Source organism: Haliotis rufescens, unplaced genomic scaffold (genome assembly GCF_023055435.1).
Source record: "Haliotis rufescens isolate VD_foot unplaced genomic scaffold, xgHalRufe1.0.p SCAF_13, whole genome shotgun sequence".
NCBI lineage: Eukaryota > Metazoa > Mollusca > Gastropoda > Lepetellida > Haliotidae > Haliotis > Haliotis rufescens.
This window is the reverse complement of record NW_025963813.1, coordinates 13,839,633-13,861,919: the sequence shown is the minus strand read 5'-3', so window position 1 is coordinate 13,861,919 and position 22,287 is coordinate 13,839,633. Positions and strand designations below refer to the sequence as shown.

The following is a 22,287-nucleotide window of genomic DNA, read 5'->3' as shown; positions in this document are numbered from 1 at the left end:
AGGCGGTCGTCTGTGCAAAAGGCTACAGCCCCGTGTTCCAACCTGAGCACTGAGATCAGATAATGAAAGCCTGCTTGTTGTGCCGAAGGTCAAGCTCGCCCGTTGTCGAAAAAGATCTTTCGGCAATGCTTTGTTTCATTGTTGTTGTTTAACACCGCTTTCAGCAATATTTCAGCTATATGAGGGCGGTCTGAAAAATAATCGAGTCTGGACCAGACAATCCAGTGATTGACATCATGAGCATCGATCCACGCATCAACCAAGTCATCGAGTCTGACCATCTGGTCCCGTTAGTCGCCTTTCACCTGCAAACATGGGTTCCCGAAGACCTAGTCTAACCCGGATCTTCATGGGTCTTTACCGCTTTAAAGTCACCGACTTACACGAACATGCTGCTCACAAACAACGGGTCTTTATCGTGATGAAAGTGTGTCCATGAATATCCAAAAATATATCTTCTCACGAGAGTCATTGTGCTCAGGTGAGGTGAGGTGAAATGGGGTTTAACGTCGCGTCCAAGATTATTGCACTTATATAGCGACGTGCATGTACGTGTGTGTGTTTGTGTGGCTGCTTGTGCTAGCCCGGACTGATGCCGATTTTTAGTGCTAGCACACTGAGATACCATGCCGCAGTTTAACATGAATACCCCACTCAGACACAGTATACTGACTCCGAGCCGACCAGTCCTTGTTTCAGCCCCTTAATGCCGAGCGCCAGACAGGGTAACAACAAGTACCATCTTTTAACGTCTTTTGGTATGACGCGGCAGGGGATCGAACCCGGACGCTCTACCACTAGATCACGGAGGCCGTCGATTCTTCTATGACGTTCGCCTGTATTCCAGTTCACTGTCATCGTACAGGCTTGTCGGGACTAATAGTGTTGCAGTTGTTTATGAGAGGTAATATACTGAGCGGGATAAAACAAAGTGTACCGAGTTTGTGTATTGTGTAATTGAAATTTGAAAGAGTTGTTCTTAAATTTGATTATGTCTTTTTAACCATCACACATTCCTGCAACAGTTAGTAAAATGCAATCTGTTTATTGGTAGTTTTGTGGATAAATAAATTGGTTCAATGAAGACTGGGTAAGAAATGAATTTGCAACCACGTGACATCTACGATTTTTGAAATGTTTGGCCGAAAAAAGCTTATTTATTATTTCTCAAACATAATGTGTCCAAGATACCCATCAGAGGCTGTGTATGAGGCGACGTTTTTTAATCAAATGATATTTTTAAAAAATAAAACCATGTGGAAGTATTTTTGAGAGCCGACTAAACGCCAGTACAATTCATATTTTACTTATAATATCATTAACTTAAGCTATTTTCAACTGGGGGGCACGGTTGGCCCAGTCGCCTAAGGCGCCGCGATTCGCTGTGCAGAGTTGCGTCCCTTGGGCACGCCAGAAACCTATGATTGTGGGTTCGAATCCCGGTTCGCCCCAATTATGTTTCTAGGTTTGTCAGCACCATACCCGTGGAAAACGTCTGAGACCTGCATCACTTCGGGCTTTCCTCCGACATTAAGCTGACACGCCGTGGTATAACTGGAATACTGTTAAAAGCGGCGTTAAACCCAACTCACTCACTCACTCACTATTTTCACCTGCAAATTGAACATGTGATAAAGTCAACTGAATGGTATAGATTTATTTTGCCATTCAGTTATTGATAAAAGTTTCACAAAAAAGCAGTTACGATTTCCACCAAGTGAAGCATTTTTGGTTTGTAACCACAATTGCTGAAATATTGATAAATAAATAAAATTAAACAACACATCAAAGGCCACAAAAGAATTGCTGAAGAAATTCGACCTTATACATAGCGACAGCGTACCAATTGGCATGTATATACCACAGACAGCGATATTGAAAACTAGATACTTGTAACACAGGCCCAGGTTAAGGGATTAAGCATGTTTATCAATGAAAAATGCCTGCGTTGATGTGACATTATGAAAATCAGTCGGTATCTGGTTATTGAAAGCTTTCAATATAGACATACATTTCTGGAGGTTCAGGGTAGGGTCACGAACGCCGATAACGACGCCGCCATTTGGTTTGATAAGGGACGCAAAAGGACAGGATTTCAGCAGTCTCACCTGGGACTTCCACGGCTGAACAATGCTAGCAGCGGTTGTCGTGATTCTAGGCGTGGTCGGAGGGGCGTGGGGCCATGGGTATGTGTATGACCCCCCGGGACGGTCAACTATGTGGAGATGGGGGTTCAAGGTACCCATCAACTACAACGACAATGCACTCAACTGTGGTGGATTCTCTGTAAGTATTAGCGAGTGAGTGGGTTTGTTTTTTCGCTGCGTTTTGCAATATATTTTAGCGTACCGTATTTCCTCTATTAGACGCCCGGGCTTCTATGTATTTCGGACAAGCCTTTGACCCGGCGTCAATTAGAGGCCCGGCTTCTATTAATACCCCCATTTCCCCAAAAAGGGATAACTAATTGTTTCAATTGATCGACCCGGCGTCTATTAGAGGCCCGGCTTCTATTTTTTGCACTGAACAATTGATCCAGTTTCTATTAGAGGAAATACGGTCAGCATGGTGGACGACGCCAAGATTGAGCTTAAAATATTGCGCGTATGTCGGGATCGAACCCGGTGTTTTTTGGTGTGAGACGCGTGCACAATTTAACCACTTGACTACCCAACGCCTCTGTATGCACTGGTATTTCATGAGGAGTCAATGCTCATTGTACCACTCTAATTTTAACATCGGAAACCTCACGCTGTTACGAATTCAAATTAGCGCAGTTAAAATATCTGCAGGTAACCGAGTTCTATTGAAAGCACACGAAAGTTAATCTTGTTAAACCTTCCAATCCAGTTCCAATCAAAGGACACCACATGTCTATCGGATGAGACTCTAATAAGGACGAAAAACTACCGCCTGTTTTACGTTCTGCCTTGGTTCGAATAACATAAGTCGTGAAATTATATCACAGGTACAATCAAATCAAATTATAGTTTTGTTACTGTTTGTTAAGTTTCAAATATGCTACAACAGTCCTTCAAGTGTTTTTTGTGTGTGTTTTTTTTATCAAAACGCCAAAGGAACATATTTCTCTGAGAATGAATTGCGGCGAAGACCCGGGTTCGATTCACCACATGAGTACAATGTGTGAAGCCCATTTCTGGAATTCCCCGTCACGATATTGACGGAATATTGCTAAAAGCGGCGTAAAAACATACTCATCCATCCACTCACTCACTGATAATGAATTGTCCTCCGAAAGATATTTTTGTTTTACTTCACACATAAATCACGGACAGATTCTCGAAGTTTCATAATTGGGACACTTGGAGGTGAAAATGAGAAATAGAAAACACCGCTCGTATATATTTTCATGTGAGACGTTTCAGCACCGTTGAACTTCGACTGTTGATAATTCCCTTATTGATGGAACACTTGAGATGAAACGGATATGCCTTCGAGTAATACATCAATCAAATTAGATTTCCACTTAAAACATTTAATCTGACAAGTTGAAGTAGCTCGCCATCACCGATGGCTTTACCATTTATGCACATTCTAATTCCAACTTGGCTATTGGTATGTCCATATTGTTACCATTTACACTCTGTGTGTGTGTGTGTGTGTGTGTGTGTGTGTGTGTGTGTGTGTGTTTAGTGCCCAACGCCACACTCAGCAACATTCCAGCTATATGACGGCGTCCTGTATATAATCGACACTGGACAAGACATTCCAGTGATTGATATTATGAACAGAAATCTACGCCGTCGGGGTACTATGAAACGCCAACCAATCAGCGAACCTGACCACCCGATCCATTTAGTAGCCCCTTACGACAGCATAAGACGAATCGGAATTCCTTGTTTCCCAATTAAGCCGCCTTTTACGACCAGCAATGGGGTGCTGGGGACACAGTCTGCCCCGGGTCCCTAAGGGAATAACAAAAGAAACATTCCTCAATGGGCTGATATTTGAAGTTTTCACTTTCCCTCATGGTAGGTGTGGGTAGATTTCTTACATATTGTTGTCAGTAATTTACGCCTTACATTGTTTGTTTGTCGTTTAACGCCGCACTCAGCAATATTCCAGCTACAAGGGCTACACGAGTTATGCCCCTTTGTAAACAGTGCCTTCCATCTCACACGTGATGAGATGTATGATTATGTACCCCTAGTTACGGTATGTATATATGTTCTTCTTGATTGTGATGTCATGTACAAATGTTTATGTTGTCATTGTGATGTCAGTTAGGCTGAGGATTTAGTACAAATACCACGTTTTGAACTACAGCCATTGTGTTAGGTTGGTTTGTTGTTTGACGCCGCACTCAGCAATATTACAGCTATATGACGGCGGTCTGTAAGTAATCGAGTCTGGACCAGACAATCCAGTGATTGACATCATGAGCATCGATCCACGCAATTGGGATCGATGACATGCTTCAACCAAGTCAGCGAGCCTGACCACCCGATCCCGTTAGTCGCTTCTGACGACAAGCATAGTCGCCTTTTACGGCAAGCATGGGTTTCCGAAGACCTATTCTACCCCGGGTCTTCACGGTTCTTATGCCTTACCATGTGTATCATCGCCCCCGTGAAATATCTACAGATTGATCAGTGAAAATCAGGGATGACACCAGGTGTTTGGCAAGAGGGTAAGCATGTCCTGCGCTACCAGCAGCACTGCCACGCACACAATTTGCATAAAAAAGTAAGTGTTTGTTTGTTGCCAGACGCCGCACAGCAGTTCTCCTGCCTTTGCGACGACGACCTGTAAAAATCAAATGATGGACTACGGAGAATCAATCCCCCAATCCCCCAAAATAACAACCTGCAGGGTAGAAATAGGGTTAAACGTCAATGCACATGTGTGTGTGTGGCTACTTGTACTTGCCCTGACATATGCCGGTTTTATTGTGCTTGTGCACTGAGATGCTATAGGGGCGGTCGGGTAGCCTGGTGGATCAAGTGTTCGCTCATCACGCCGACGAACCGGGTTCGATTCCCCACATGGATACAATGTGTGAAGCCCATTTCTGGTGTCCCCTGCCATGATATATTGCTGGAATATTGCTAAAAGCGGCGTAAAACCATATTCACTCAGATGCTATATCGCAATAAGTAAAACCATCTTGTATCGTAGGTTTAATATGACACGTGCCTCGTTTCATAGGTGAAAAAAAGTCACATCAAGCTCGGCCTTGATGAAGTTGAGACAACTCATGTATTTTCAAAAGGGTTTTGCTGTTTATGATTCAAAATAACACTTGGTTATGAATATACAGTTCTGGATGAATAATTCGTGAGTAGGTGTAAAAGAAAAAGGTGAAGAAGCCGTTTCTGGACCTTTCGAGGTGATTCATAAGCCGACCTTACGCACCTGATAAATTAATACTTATATAATAATAATAATAATAATAATAATAATAATAATAATAATATATAAGTTCTAATTTCATGACCCGTGAAGATTCCGGGGTAGAATAGGTCTTCAGCAACCCATGCTTGCCGTAAAAGGTGACTATGCTTGTCGTAAAAGGCGACTAACGGGATCGGGTGGTCAGGCTCGCTGACTAGGTTGATGCATGTCATCGATCCAAATTGCCTTGATCGATGTTTATGATATTAATCACTGGATTGTCTGGTCCAGACTCGATTATTTACAGACCGCCGTCATAAAGCTGGAATATTGCTGAGTGCGGCGTTAAACAACAAACAAAACAAACAAAAAATCTAAATTCCTAAGAAGTATCTAGTAAATGCAGGGTTCATTGTACGATTCCGACCTTATCATGAGCATATGTTTTTGAATCACTGTCAAAGAGTGATGATAACAGATGTTAGCTTATCCTGCCTCACCGGTGGTCCCAACACATGCAAAGGCATGTCAAGTGTTCACCTGAAACAACACGGGAGTATAATGATGCATGTCAAAATAGGAAACTGCGTCTGATATAATTTTTCTCAGACATTGATGAGTCATATTTGGAAATGTCCTCCACATCTCCACCATAAAACTTTTTAAAATTTGAGCTGAGGCATTGGATGTTTGAGCAAGAGTCGTATGGCGCTCTTAAGATATCTTAAAACACGATTGACATCCGACATTTATTTGTTTGCATGTCCCTAAACGCTGCACTCAATATACGGTGGTCTGCAAATGATCGAGCCAATCAGACAATCCAGTATATAACACCATAAGCATCCATCAATGCAGTTATTTGACAAACAATGACATGCAATCAACTGAGTCATCGGGTCACCTTTGGCTTTTCGCACTGAATTTTAAAATTGTCTGTGAAAATGTCTCGAGGTGTTACTTGGCAATGCCATGTCTGAGTCGTTGAGTTATCTATCGGACTGTCTGTGCCGCTCGGGGTGGTAGGGCGGAGGAGGTAAATAAAACTGGTTTGAGGACTGGTGTTCCGTCCCAACCACAGTATGCTGACATTGCAAAACCCGAAACACAGCGGGATCAGTCACATCAAATCATGTAGGTTCACAGTTTCCAGACATATTTCATAAACAAGGATTTCTTGGGCGTTGTTTAACTCGGCGCTCAGCAATATTCCAACAAGGATGAGATAGAGATTGAGATTTTGTATGGAAGCTAAATATTTTTTCCCTAGTGGTTAAAGCGTTCGCTCGCCATGCCGAAGACCCGGGTTCGATTCCCGACATGGGTACAATGTGTGAAGCCCATTTCTGGTGTCCCCCGCCGTGATATTGCTGGAATATTGCTAAAAGCGGCGTAAAACCATACTCACCCACTCACTAACATTTTTTCAGCTACAGCTGCAAACCCAGATATTTAAAAAAAGCCTAATTTTTTAAAAAGATCTTGGAACAATGTCATTTTTGTGGCGACCAATCAACAGTGAGAAACATGATAATTTTTTTCAAACATTTTCTGGGACAATTTCTTTTCGAGCCGTTAAATCGCTTCTTAGTGCATCAGAGGTTGATAGGACCGGTACTATTTCTAACCCGGAAGTACCATGGGGTGAGTGAATTATGTTTTACGCCACTTTTAGCAATATTCCAGCAATACGGCGTACCATGGGGAAAAACTACCTGAAATGTATATGCTTGAAAGTGCCTTCGGGAGATATCTGGGTATCACCATCAGTGCTATGAAGTTCATGAACTTGTGCATGCTTATTATTTCCAGAACCAATGGTATGCCGAGAACGGTAAATGCGGAGTGTGCGGAGATCCCTATGAACAACCCTCTCCTCGCGATAACGAAGCTGGGGGCAAATACGGACTTGGGATCATTGCCCGGGGGTACAAGACGGGGCAGGACATCCCCATCACTATTGAGATCACCGCCAATCATCAGGGCTACTTCGAGTTCCGGCTTTGTAAGAATGATGACGTCAAGAAGGTTGTCACTCAGGCATGCTTAGACCAGAACCTCCTTCATTTGAAGAACGCCAACGGCACTAGATATTATCTACAAAGCTCCCAGTATGGCAAACTCTACCTCACTGCGTCACTTCCGGCGGGATTGACGTGCTCCCAGTGTGTTCTTCAGTGGAAATGGCGGGCAGGTAATACACAAATCCAACACAGGAGTTGGGTTTTATGGTGCTCTTGGAATTGTTTCTGCTTGTCATACCAAGAATGGGCTTCAGGTGCATCCCATCTTCCCGCGGCAGAGAGTTAACTGACTTTAAAATTCCAGTTTCCACCCTTGCCGAACTAGGCTGGAATTCCTCGCTCGATCTGAGCGCCACCAGGGGTTATTACGAGTTATGTCCCTTCAAAGCCTCTCCTATTGACCAATCAGATTCCACCTCTCGTATCACTTTGCATTTGCTTCAAACAAAACGCCAAGTCGATAATCGAGATCTATATTGTAATAAAACGGGACTTACATCGCGAAATGCATCAAATCACGCGAGGAACCTTGATTAAAAACATGAAAAGATTTGGAAAATATCTGTTGATAACGAGTCGGCGGTGCACATGCTTTGCAAGTCCTGCAATCGACAGAAATCTGCATTACATTTTACGAACCGGATTTCGATTTCGTTGCGCGATTTTGATTGGACTATGCATAGACTCGTTATTCCAGCCAAAATGTAACTCCATTATACCAGCCTAGTTCGGCAAGGGTGGAAACTGGACTTTCATTGTCAGTTAACTCTCTTGCCCCGGGTCGATGGGTGTACCCGTTTGAGGAGTTAAACTTGTTCTTAGGTGCGACGAGTCAACGCTTAAACCACTAGAAAATGATGATTTTTGTTTTGTGTCACTGACAAGTTAGAAGCCTTAGTGATAGATACTTCTCAACACTTGATAGGGGTAGTCTGAGTGTGGGACTTGTGTGTGATTGGCTGATGTATACTGAGTGTGTGTGTGATTGGCTGATGTATTCTGAGTGTGTGTGTGTGATTGGCTGATGTATTCTGAGTGTGTGTGTGTGATTGGCTGATGTATTCTGAGTGTGTGTGTGATTGGCTGATGTATACTGAGTGTGTGTGATTGGCTGATGTATTCTGAGTGTGTGTGTGATTGGCTGATGTATTCTGAGTGTGTGTGTGTGTGATTGGCTGATGTATTCTGAGTGTGTGTGTGATTGGCTGATGTATACTGAGTGTGTGTGTGATTGGCTGATGTATACTGAGTGTGTGTGTGATTGGCTGATGTATACTGAGTGTGTGTGTGATTGGCTGATGTATTCTGAGAGTGTGTGTGATTGGCTGATGTATTCTGAGTGTGTGTGTGATTGGCTGATGTATACTGAGTGTGTGTGTGATTGGCTGATGTATTCTGAGGGTGTGTGTGATTGGCTGATGTATTCTGAGAGTGTGTGTGATTGGCTGATGTATTCTGAGTGTGTGTGTGATTGGCTGATGTATACTGAGTGTGTGTGTGATTGGCTGATGTATTCTGAGAGTGTGTGTGATTGGCTGATGTATTCTGAGAATGTGTGTGATTGGCTGATGTATTCTGAGTGTGTGTGTGATTGGCTGATGTATACTGAGTGTGTGTGATTGGCTGATGTATTCTGAGAGTGTGTGTGATTGGCTGATGTATACTGAGTGTGTGTGTGATTGGCTGATGTATACTGAGTGTGTGTGTGATTGGCTGATGTATACTGAGTGTGTGTGTGATTGGCTGATGTATTCTGAGAGTGTGTGTGACTGGCTGATGTATTCTGAGTGTGTGTGTGATTGGCTGATGTATACTGAGTGTGTGTGTGATTGGCTGATGTATTCTGAGAGTGTGTGTGATTGGCTGATGTATTCTGAGAGTGTGTGTGATTGGCTGATGTATTCTGAGTGTGTGTGTGATTGGCTGATGTATACTGAGTGTGTGTGTGATTGGCTGATGTATTCTGAGAGTGTGTGTGATTGGCTGATGTATTCTGAGAGTGTGTGTGATTGGCTGATGTATACTGAGTGTGTGTGATTGGCTGATGTATTCTGAGTGTGTGTGTGTGATTGGCTGATGTATTCTGAGTGTGTGTGTGATTGGCTGATGTATTCTGAGTGTGTGTGTGTGATTGGCTGATGTATTCTGAGTGTGTGTGTGTGATTGGCTGATGTATTCTGAGTGTGTGTGTGATTGGCTGATGTATTCTGAGTGTGTGTGTGTGATTGGCTGATGTATACTGAGTGTGTGTGTGATTGGCTGATGTATTCTGAGTGTGTGTGTGTGATTGGCTGATGTATTCTGAGTGTGTGTGTGTGATTGGCTGATGTATTCTGCGTGTGTGTGTGATTGGCTGATGTATACTGAGTGTGTGTAATTGGCTGATGTATTCTGAGTGTGTGTGTGATTGGCTGATGTATTCTGAGTGTGTGTGTGATTGGCTGATGTATACTGAGAGTGTGTGTGATTGGCTGATGTATACTGAGTGTGTGTGTGATTGGCTGATGTATACTGAGTGTGTGTGTGATTGGCTGATGTATTCTGAGCGTGTGTGTGATTTGCTGATGTATTCTGAGTGTGTGTGTGTGATTGGCTGATGTATACTGAGTGTGTGTGTGATTGGCTGATGTATTCTGAGTGTGTGTGTGATTGGCTGATGTATTCTGAGAGTGTGTGTGATTGGCTGATGTATTCTGAGTGTGTGTGTGATTGGCTGATGTATACTGAGTGTGTGTGTGATTGGCTGATGTATTCTGAGAGTGTGTGTGATTGGCTGATGTATTCTGAGAATGTGTGTGATTGGCTGATGTATTCTGAGTGTGTGTGTGATTGGCTGATGTATACTGAGTGTGTGTGTGATTGGCTGATGTATACTGAGTGTGTGTGTGTGATTGGCTGATGTATTCTGAGAGTGTGTGTGATTGGCTGATGTATACTGAGCGTGTGTGTGATTGGCTGATGTATACTGAGTGTGTGTGTGATTGGCTGATGTATTCTGAGTGTGTGTGTGATTGGCTGATGTATTCTGAGAGTGTGTGTGATTGGCTGATGTATTCTGAGTGTGTGTGTGATTGGCTGATGTATACTGAGTGTGTGTGTGATTGGCTGATGTATTCTGAGAGTGTGTGTGATTGGCTGATGTATTCTGAGAGTGTGTGTGATTGGCTGATGTATTCTGAGTGTGTGTGTGATTGGCTGATGTATACTGAGTGTGTGTGTGATTGGCTGATGTATTCTGAGTGTGTGTGTGATTGGCTGATGTATTCTGAGAGTGTGTGTGATTGGCTGATGTATTCTGAGTGTGTGTGTGATTGGCTGATGTATACTGAGTGTGTGTGTGATTGGCTGATGTATTCTGAGAGTGTGTGTGGTTGGCTGATGTATTCTGAGAATGTGTGTGATTGGCTGATGTATTCTGAGTGTGTGTGTGATTGGCTGATGTATACTGAGTGTGTGTGTGTGATTGGCTGATGTATTCTGAGAGTGTGTGTGATTGGCTGATGTATACTGAGTGTGTGTGTGATTGGCTGATGTATACTGAGTGTGTGTGTGATTGGCTGATGTATACTGAGTGTGTGTGTGATTGGCTGATGTATTCTGAGAGTGTGTGTGACTGGCTGATGTATTCTGAGTGTGTGTGTGATTGGCTGATGTATACTGAGTGTGTGTGTGATTGGCTGATGTATTCTGAGAGTGTGTGTGATTGGCTGATGTATTCTGAGAGTGTGTGTGATTGGCTGATGTATTCTGAGTGTGTGTGTGATTGGCTGATGTATACTGAGTGTGTGTGTGATTGGCTGATGTATTCTGAGAGTGTGTGTGATTGGCTGATGTATTCTGAGAGTGTGTGTGATTGGCTGATGTATACTGAGTGTGTGTGATTGGCTGATGTATTCTGAGTGTGTGTGTGTGATTGGCTGATGTATTCTGAGTGTGTGTGTGATTGGCTGATGTATTCTGAGTGTGTGTGTGTGATTGGCTGATGTATTCTGAGTGTGTGTGTGTGATTGGCTGATGTATTCTGAGTGTGTGTGTGATTGGCTGATGTATTCTGAGTGTGTGTGTGTGATTGGCTGATGTATACTGAGTGTGTGTGTGATTGGCTGATGTATTCTGAGTGTGTGTGTGTGTGATTGGCTGATGTATTCTGAGTGTGTGTGTGTGATTGGCTGATGTATTCTGCGTGTGTGTGTGATTGGCTGATGTATACTGAGTGTGTGTAATTGGCTGATGTATTCTGAGTGTGTGTGTGATTGGCTGATGTATTCTGAGTGTGTGTGTGATTGGCTGATGTATACTGAGAGTGTGTGTGATTGGCTGATGTATACTGAGTGTGTGTGTGATTGGCTGATGTATACTGAGTGTGTGTGTGATTGGCTGATGTATTCTGAGAGTGTGTGTGATTGGCTGATGTATTCTGAGTGTGTGTGTGATTGGCTGATGTATACTGAGTGTGTGTGTGATTGGCTGATGTATTCTGAGTGTGTGTGTGATTGGCTGATGTATTCTGAGAGTGTGTGTGATTGGCTGATGTATTCTGAGTGTGTGTGTGATTGGCTGATGTATACTGAGTGTGTGTGTGATTGGCTGATGTATTCTGAGAGTGTGTGTGATTGGCTGATGTATTCTGAGAATGTGTGTGATTGGCTGATGTATTCTGAGTGTGTGTGTGATTGGCTGATGTATACTGAGTGTGTGTGTGATTGGCTGATGTATACTGAGTGTGTGTGTGTGATTGGCTGATGTATTCTGAGAGTGTGTGTGATTGGCTGATGTATACTGAGCGTGTGTGTGATTGGCTGATGTATACTGAGTGTGTGTGTGATTGGCTGATGTATACTGAGTGTGTGTGTGATTGGCTGATGTATTCTGAGAGTGTGTGTGATTGGCTGATGTATTCTGAGTGTGTGTGTGATTGGCTGATGTATACTGAGTGTGTGTGTGATTGGCTGATGTATTCTGAGAGTGTGTGTGATTGGCTGATGTATTCTGAGAGTGTGTGTGATTGGCTGATGTATTCTGAGTGTGTGTGTGATTGGCTGATGTATACTGAGTGTGTGTGTGATTGGCTGATGTATTCTGAGTGTGTGTGTGATTGGCTGATGTATTCTGAGAGTGTGTGTGATTGGCTGATGTATTCTGAGTGTGTGTGTGATTGGCTGATGTATACTGAGTGTGTGTGTGATTGGCTGATGTATACTAAGTGTGTGTGTGTGATTGGCTGATGTATTCTGAGAGTGTGTGTGATTGGCTGATGTATACTGAGTTTGTGTGTGATTGGCTGATGTATACTGAGTGTGTGTGTGATTGGCTGATGTATACTGAGTGTGTGTGTGATTGGCTGATGTATACTGAGTGTGTGTGTGTGATTGGCTGATGTATACTAAGTGTGTGTGTGATTGGCTGATGTATTCTAAGTGTGTGTGTGATTGGCTGATGTATACTGAGTGTGTGTGTGATTGGCTGATGTATTCTGAGAGTGTGTGTGATTGGCTGATGTATTCTGAGAATGTGTGTGATTGGCTGATGTATTCTGAGTGTGTGTGTGATTGGCTGATGTATACTGAGTGTGTGTGTGTGATTGGCTGATGTATTCTGAGAGTGTGTGTGATTGGCTGATGTATACTGAGTGTGTGTGTGATTGGCTGATGTATACTGAGTGTGTGTGTGATTGGCTGATGTATACTGAGTGTGTGTGTGATTGGCTGATGTATTCTGAGAGTGTGTGTGACTGGCTGATGTATTCTGAGTGTGTGTGTGATTGGCTGATGTATACTGAGTGTGTGTGTGATTGGCTGATGTATTCTGAGAGTGTGTGTGATTGGCTGATGTATTCTGAGAGTGTGTGTGATTGGCTGATGTATTCTGAGTGTGTGTGTGATTGGCTGATGTATACTGAGTGTGTGTGTGATTGGCTGATGTATTCTGAGAGTGTGTGTGATTGGCTGATGTATTCTGAGAGTGTGTGTGATTGGCTGATGTATACTGAGTGTGTGTGATTGGCTGATGAATTCTGAGTGTGTGTGTGATTGGCTGATGTATTCTGAGTGTGTGTGTGTGATTGGCTGATGTATACTGAGTGTGTGTGTGATTGGCTGATGTATTCTGAGTGTGTGTGTGTGATTGGCTGATGTATTCTGAGTGTGTGTGTGTGATTGGCTGATGTATTCTGAGTGTGTGTGTGATTGGCTGATGTATTCTGAGTGTGTGTGTGTGATTGGCTGATGTATACTGAGTGTGTGTGTGATTGGCTGATGTATTCTGAGTGTGTGTGTGTGATTGGCTGATGTATTCTGAGTGTGTGTGTGTGATTGGCTGATGTATTCTGCGTGTGTGTGTGATTGGCTGATGTATACTGAGTGTGTGTAATTGGCTGATGTATTCTGAGTGTGTGTGTGATTGGCTGATGTATTCTGAGTGTGTGTGTGATTGGCTGATGTATTCTGAGTGTGTGTGTGATTGGCTGATGTATTCTGAGAGTGTGTGTGATTGGCTGATGTATTCTGAGTGTGTGTGTGATTGGCTGATGTATACTGAGTGTGTGTGTGATTGGCTGATGTATTCTGAGAGTGTGTGTGATTGGCTGATGTATTCTGAGAATGTGTGTGATTGGCTGATGTATTCTGAGTGTGTGTGTGATTGGCTGATGTATTCTGAGTGTGTGTGTGATTGGCTGATGTATACTGAGTGTGTGTGTGATTGGCTGATGTATACTGAGTGTGTGTGTGTGATTGGCTGATGTATTCTGAGAGTGTGTGTGATTGGCTGATGTATACTGAGTGTGTGTGTGATTGGCTGATGTATTCTGAGAGTGTGTGTGATTGGCTGATGTATTCTGAGTGTGTGTGTGATTGGCTGATGTATTCTGAGTGTGTGTGTGTGATTGGCTGATGTATACTGAGTGTGTGTGTGATTGGCTGATGTATTCTGAGTGTGTGTGTGTGATTGGCTGATGTATTCTGAGTGTGTGTGTGTGATTGGCTGATGTATTCTGCGTGTGTGTGTGATTGGCTGATGTATACTGAGTGTGTGTAATTGGCTGATGTATTCTGAGTGTGTGTGTGATTGGCTGATGTATTCTGAGTGTGTGTGTGATTGGCTGATGTATTCTGAGTGTGTGTGTGATTGGCTGATGTATTCTGAGAGTGTGTGTGATTGGCTGATGTATTCTGAGTGTGTGTGTGATTGGCTGATGTATACTGAGTGTGTGTGTGATTGGCTGATGTATTCTGAGAGTGTGTGTGATTGGCTGATGTATTCTGAGAATGTGTGTGATTGGCTGATGTATTCTGAGTGTGTGTGTGATTGGCTGATGTATTCTGAGTGTGTGTGTGATTGGCTGATGTATACTGAGTGTGTGTGTGATTGGCTGATGTATACTGAGTGTGTGTGTGTGATTGGCTGATGTATTCTGAGAGTGTGTGTGATTGGCTGATGTATACTGAGTGTGTGTGTGATTGGCTGATGTATTCTGAGAGTGTGTGTGATTGGCTGATGTATTCTGAGTGTGTGTGTGATTGGCTGATGTATACTGAGTGTGTGTGTGATTGGCTGATGTATTCTGAGAGTGTGTGTGATTGGCTGATGTATTCTGAGAGTGTGTGTGATTGGCTGATGTATTCTGAGTGTGTGTGTGATTGGCTGATGTATACTGAGTGTGTGTGTGATTGGCTGATGTATTCTGAGTGTGTGTGTGATTGGCTGATGTATTCTGAGAGTGTGTGTGATTGGCTGATGTATTCTGAGTGTGTGTGTGATTGGCTGATGTATACTGAGTGTGTGTGTGATTGGCTGATGTATACTGAGTGTGTGTGTGTGATTGGCTGATGTATTCTGAGAGTGTGTGTGATTGGCTGATGTATACTGAGTGTGTGTGTGATTGGCTGATGTATACTGAGTGTGTGTGTGATTGGCTGATGTATACTGAGTGTGTGTGTGATTGGCTGATGTATACTGAGTGTGTGTGTGTGATTGGCTGATGTATACTAAGTGTGTGTGTGATTGGCTGATGTATTCTGAGAGTGTGTGTGATTGGCTGATGTATACTGAGTGTGTGTGTGATTGGCTGATGTATTCTGAGAATGTGTGATTGGCTGATGTATTCTGAGTGTGTGTGTGATTGGCTGATGTATACTGAGTGTGTGTGTGATTGGCTGATGTATTCTGAGAGTGTGTGTGATTGGCTGATGTATTCTGAGAGTGTGTGTGATTGGCTGATGTATTCTGAGTGTGTGTGTGATTGGCTGATGTATACTGAGTGTGTGTGTGATTGGCTGATGTATACTGAGTATGTGTGTGTGATTGGCTGATGTATTCTGAGAGTGTGTGTGATTGGCTGATGTATACTGAGTGTGTGTGTGATTGGCTGATGTATACTGAGTGTGTGTGTGTGATTGGCTGATGTATACTAAGTGTGTGTGTGATTGGCTGATGTATTCTGAGAGTGTGTGTGATTGGCTGATGTATTCTGAGTGTGTGTGTGATTGGCTGATGCATACTGAGTGTGTGTGTGATTGGCTGATGTATACTGAGTGTGTGTGTGTGATTGGCTGATGTATTCTGAGAGTGTGTGTGATTGGCTGATGTATACTGAGTGTGTGTGTGATTGGCTGATGTATACTGAGTGTGTGTGTGATTGGCTGATGTATACTGAGTGTGTGTGTGATTGGCTGATGTATACTGAGTGTGTGTGTGTGTGAATGGCTGATGTATACTAAGTGTGTGTGTGATTGGCTGATGTATTCTGAGAGTGTGTGTGATTGGCTGATGTATACTGAGTGTGTGTGTGATTGGCTGATGTATACTGAGTGTGTGTGTGTGATTGGCTGATGTATACTAAGTGTGTGTGTGATTGGCTGATGTATTCTGAGAGTGTGTGTGATTGGCTGATGTATACTGAGTGTGTGTGTGTGATTGGCTGATGTATTCTGAGTGTGTGTGTGATTGGCTGATTGGAGATGGTGTAATACAACTGAAGTATTTTCAGCTTAATTAAAAACAAATAAAAGTAAGGAGGTGAAACGGGATTTATCGTCGCGTACACGATTATTGCACTATTATAGCGACGTGCACGCACGTGTGTCTGCTTGTACCAGTCCGGACTGATGCCGATTTATACTGCTAGCCCACTGAGATACCATGCCGCAGTTTAACATGAATATCCCACTCAGACACATTATACTGACTCCGAGCCGACCAGTCAGGGTAACAACAAGCACGATCTTTAAACGTCGTTTGGTATGACTTAATCGGGGATCGAACCCCCGCTATTCCGCTTGCCGGACGAACGCTCTATCACTAGACCACGGGGGTGGTATAATGAAAGTAAGACACCAGTTTCCGCCCTCCAGTAACAATAAGTAGTAGCCCTTTATCTCTCTCATATGTTGAGTAGTATAGATGGGATATTGCTTTCTGCTTCAAGGAACAACAAACAAACAAAAACAAGTTCATTATGTTTTGGCATTGAACACAAAAGAAAAATGCTAAGGCTCTTCATTTGCTAATTAATCCCCGGAAGGTTTTATCGTAGACGGGGGCACGGGTGGCCCAGTCGTCTTAGGCCCCGCGATTCGCTGTGCGGAGTTGCGTCCCTTGGGCACGCCAGAAACCTATGATTGTGGGTTCGAATCCCGGTTTGCCCCGATTATGTTTCTAGGTTTGTCAGCACCACACCCGTGCTCGTGGGTTTCACCGAAGTGGTAAACGTCTGAGACCTGCATTACTTCGGGCTTTCCACCCACATTAAGCTGACACGCCGTGATATAACTGGAATACTGTTAAAAGCGGCGTTAAACCAAACTCACTCACTCACTTTATCGTAGACGTTGCAAGAACGTTAATTGAATCACTATTTTGTAGGCAACAACGAGGGCCGGGACTCTCACAGCCACGAATGCAAGGGATGCGGGCCTCAGGAAGAGTTCTTCAGCTGCTCTGACATCTGCATCGGCGACTGTGGTGGATCTCTGACGCCCGCTCCCGTTGCCGTGACAACCGGTGGGCCGCAGACACCACCTCCCACCCTCCGTCCAGTGACGACAACCCCGCCCCGAGTCTTCACCCCGAGGCCCACCTCCAGACCCATTGTCGTGACGCAGCTACCGCCGGTTACTGCTCCAAATTATGGTATCTTCAGCACGTGTCATGGCGTTAACAACTTGGCAGGTCTTGACCAGCTTGACCAGTGGTGCAAATCCAACTGTCAAAAAGGAAACTGTCCCACAGCTGTATGCGACTGCCCGGACGCATTTGGCCCAAGATCAACACTGGGCAGCAGGTCAACTGCACGACCCGTCGTCACACCCATGGCCACGCCCAAGCCAACGGCTCGCCCCGCGGGACATATTCCAGCGATATTCCAATCATGTCATGGTGTCAATCTATGGTTTGGATTTCCAGATCTGGATAAGTGGTGTATAGAGAACTGCGCTAAGGGTAACTGTCCATCCGTCCAGTGCGACTGTCCCGGTCCTTGGGGACATCACACCGCAGCCCCTGCAACAGCACAGCCAGCAGCCACAGCACATCCAGCAGCCACAGCAAAGCCGACGTTGTTCTTCATGCCCTCCACTAAAAGAACGCCAGCGCCTACCCGCGCCCCGACCCTCAGACCACCGATTACTCCAGGGCAACACCCATTCCTCTCGGTCACTCCTTGGGTGCCACCCCAGGCCACCCCGTCCCGCCCACCCGCCACGGCTGGCCACCTCGACTACAGCAGATGCCACGGTATCAACAACTGGCAAGGGATTCCACAGCTGGACGCTTGGTGTCGACTGAGCTGTAGGGACAAGTATTGCCCGGAGGTGTATTGTCGATGTTATTAGTAAAGTCTGTTTCATTGTATGAGTCCCTTAGATCTTATTCAAAGGCCTTTTTCAAGCAAATGGGACAAGAGGAAAATACATACAGTTTTCAGAAAACGTTTGTTCCTTCTTAAAATAAAACCCGAGAATAACGGACGTTGATTAGAGTCTGCTGTGTTTTTCTATTATGTGGAGTGAAACTCGTTAATCGGGACCCCTTTGGCACGGGAACACCCTTTTCCGAATTTTGTTTGTTGTTTTACGCCAACTCATCAATATTCTAGCTGTATGGCGGCGGCCTGTAAATAATTGCGTCTGGACCAGAAAGTCCTGTGATTAATATGTGCAACGATCGGAGCCGTCAAATACCCGATCCACTAAGCCACCCCTTACGACCAGCATGGGTTTGCTTGGGCCAATTCTAATTTGGCATTTCCACGGGTTCAGTCTTGCAATTGGCAGTAAAAATATCATATATTACGAGTATTAATGTATGAATTAATCTCGCCGAATGCCTTTATAATACATGAATATGATGTTTACGATATGAAAACACAATTGATATTATCTCTGTAAAGCCCAGTCGTCTAAGGCGCCGCAATTAGCCAAGCAGAGTTGCTTCCCTCTTGCGTACCAGAAACCTTTGATCGTGGGTTCGAATCCCGGTTTGCCTGATTATGTTTCCAGATTTCACCAAAGTAATCTGAGACCTACACTACTTTCCTCAGACACCAGCCTGTCGTGCTGTGATATAACTGAATACTGTTTAAAGCGGCATTAAATCGAACGCACTCACACATTCACTTCTTGCTTTCAAGCACTGGCGGTTGTGGTGTCTGTATACGAAGCAGCCGTAAAATCGCTATTTCGATGACGATATTTTACGAACCCATATATCAAATTGACGTTAAATTACATGGATGTACACAAATATAGCAATATTATAAGCCTGTCTTTTTCACCTGACAAAAGAAATTCAAAGACTTGTAATATTCAAAGAAACATATTGGGAAGTGTCAAAGACTTACATATTACGAGATACGGGTGGTTAAACAAAATTTTGTAATTTCTCTTTCTGAACCAATTTCTTCCTGCTGTAATAATGATAAAAAAAGCCGTTAATAGTAGATTTTAGGGCTGGGACGAGTCCAAATTTACTACCCGGGTCCCCATCCCGCTATTACCCGACCCTACCCGGGTACCCGCTGTAGGTCTCAAGAGGTAGGTACAAAAAAAAAAAATTAAACTGTCCGATTGGGAAAAGTTTGACCGCAGCTCTGGTAAAATGTGTTTAGATACATGTATGAAACTATCTGGTGTATACACTGAAGTTGACTGAAGTTTTATTTTCATTCAAACATATAAAAGTCAGAAGGAATGGGCGTAGTAGTCAGGAAGAACTGCGAACGTTAGTGACTTGTAGTTTAAACATAGAGTTTTAGATACTTTTTTGTCATTAAACAATATATCACGTGACTAACAACGTGTCCGGGTAGTCCTGTGGGTACCCGGGTCCTACTCAGTACCCACCCGTCCCGAGTACCCGAGTTACCTGTCCCAGCCCTAGTAGATTTATCTGTAAGAACTTGTAGGATGAAAGCTCCTAATACGATATAGCTTAAACTTATTCTAGAAAATAGGAATCTTAATGAATTAATAATGTTTTTATTCAAAAAGATTAAACCAGTGTTTTTTATCACAGTGAAATAAATTCTCGCTTTCCCTTCGTAATAAAATTCCCCCCAGAGAAAATACTCCTCAATCCCCCATCCCCCACCTGCCACTTGTTTTATTGTCAGAATTTGTACATTCAATTAAAATTAAATATAACATAAATTCGATACAGACACCCATAACATACGGCACTGCCTGTCAAATATTTTAATTTAAATATTGGGTGGTAGACTTTGTACCGAAGGGGGCGAGAAATATATCCACCAGGGAGCCTTTACAGGTAAGAGTTCTCTCGGGTCGAGTTTGTACGGGGCAGGTTTATTCCGCGACACCAAGCGCAGATTGCTAATATTTATTCAAACAAACACTCCTTATGTTATTGACAGTTATATTTCTACCGGTAGAGCTGAAAATGCTTGCCCTTTCCACGAGTGAGTGAGTGAGTTGGGTTTAACGACACTTTTAAAAATATTCCAGTTATATCGCGGCGTGTAAGCTTAATGTGGGTGGAAAGCCCGAAGTGATGCAGGTTTCAGACGTTTACCACTTCGGTGAAACACACGAGCACGGGTATGGTGCTGACAAAACGAGAAACATAATCGGGGTGAACCGGGATTCGAACCCACAATCATAGGTTTCTGGCGTGCCCAAGGGACGCAACTCTGCACAGCGAATCGCGGCGCCTTAGACGACTGGGCCACCCGTGCCACCCCTTAACCTCCCTCTTTTCACGAACACCTGGTTTTAGTAATCCATTCATATAATTTTCACCTCGAGTTATTTATATATATTTATATATCTCTATTTAGTGACAAATTACAAATTGTCCAAGGACACGCATATGACTACGCTGATAAAAGGTTACTTCTAACATTTCAACGCAAATACGAAAGCTGTAACGCCTTAATTATATCAATATACCTCGTGGAATGTAAACACGTCTTTAATCATTTTCTATAAGTCACTTCAGAGTTGCCCCTCAACGCATGAGTTGTTTACAAACCTGCTTCATCACGTTGGTGTCAACTCGCCTACGCCAACACCGCATGGGGTCACACACAACGCGATTTACCTTGAGCGGTGCCACGGCTGATCGCTTGAACACCTAACGAGCACAATGTGTTCCTAATTCCATTTAACGTAGATTGTCAAACCTCTATCTGTTGTCAACAGGTCACCACAGCTACCTTAGTAAATGTTATGCCCGACAGTTTATATGTTGTGAATGTCGGGTGTGTGTGGAATGTATAAGTACCTTAATGTGAAGTGAAGCATTTTAGTACAGGACAGAAATTATAGTTTATTTGCGCTACACACAAACAGGTTTGAGCGTGTCACGTGCTATGTGGATAATTTGTTAGGAACATTTAACATTGAGTTTTATTGAGGTTGTTATATGGCCTCCGGGCGACAACTCTATTAAACTCAAAGTCCTTGTTTCAATAGAATTTCAAGTTATGGCCTGACTTTGACACAGACGAAGTGGAGATATTGGGTAATGGTGGCGATCAGGTTCTACCTGGACTAAACGTAAAATCGTTTTACATATCGATATAACGGATTTCGAGTTCCGAGTCGCGTCCTTCCGCAACAATATAAGCACAAAACCTTTTTCAGAAGAGAGTTTTGATTGTGCAGAATTAGTTCATCCGCAATGGGCAATATTGATTTTTTAAAACAAAAAATAGGCTGCAGTCGAAACTAAAAACAGCTAAATGTCTGATATTTACTTTGCTGTAAACGTATTTGTTCGTTCGTTTGTTTGTTGTTCAACGTTGCACTATGCAATATTCCAACTATATGACGGCGGTCTGAAAAATATAATCTAGTCTGGACCAAACAATCAAATGATTGACATCATGAGCATCGATCTACGCAATTGGTGACACGCATCAACAAATTCAGCGAGCCTGACCACCCGATCCCGTCAGTCGCCTTTTACGACAGGCATAGTAACATCGTCACGACAGCTGTCAGCTTAAAGTAATAATACAGTGAAATGTCACTTACGTCAATCAAATCAACATTTTGATATAAAGCGTGTGAGATGTGAAGTGTATTTCAAGGAAAAGCTTAAATAATGCCGAATTCCAACTCACTCACTCTGATGTCGACACTCCCACTTTTCTCGAACCATTTTTCAATATGTATTTTCGATGGTCGGTTGGTTGGTTTGTTGTTTAACGCCGCACTCAGCAATATTCCAGCGATATGACGGCGGTCTGTCGTGTGAATAATCGAGTCTGGACCAGACAATCCAGTGATTAATATCATGAGCATCGATCCACGCAATTGGGATCGATGACACGCATCAACCAAGTCAGCGAGCCTGACCACCCGATCCCGTTAGTCGCCTTTTACGACAAGCATAGTCGCCTTTTACGGCAAGCATGGGTTGCTGAAGACCTATTCTACCCCGGAATCTT

At 43.5% G+C, this 22,287-nt stretch overlaps 1 protein-coding gene across 1 annotated transcript; it reads left to right on the top strand.

The window, feature by feature from the left end:
• The first annotated feature begins 2,072 nt into the window (after positions 1-2,072).
• On the top strand, positions 2,073-18,355 carry LOC124111183. Its single transcript, XM_046470797.2, has 3 exons — positions 2,073-2,286; positions 7,168-7,549; positions 17,241-18,355. Exons 1-3 carry the CDS (start codon positions 2,131-2,133, stop codon positions 18,206-18,208), a joined length of 1,506 nt encoding a protein of 501 aa, XP_046326753.2. The 5' UTR covers positions 2,073-2,130; the 3' UTR covers positions 18,209-18,355.
• Positions 18,356-22,287: the final 3,932 nt, after the last annotated feature.

Bases quoted from the DNA above. Each gene is read 5' to 3' on its own strand.
- LOC124111183 (XM_046470797.2), top strand. From the start codon at position 2,131: ATGCTAGCAGCGGTTGTCGTGATTCTAGGCGTGGTCGGAGGGGCGTGG. The intron at 2,287-7,167 runs GTAAGTATTAGC...TATTATTTCCAG, and splicing joins TCAACTGTGGTGGATTCTCT to AACCAATGGTATGCCGAGAA. The intron at 7,550-17,240 runs GTAATACACAAA...ACTATTTTGTAG, and splicing joins TCAGTGGAAATGGCGGGCAG to GCAACAACGAGGGCCGGGAC.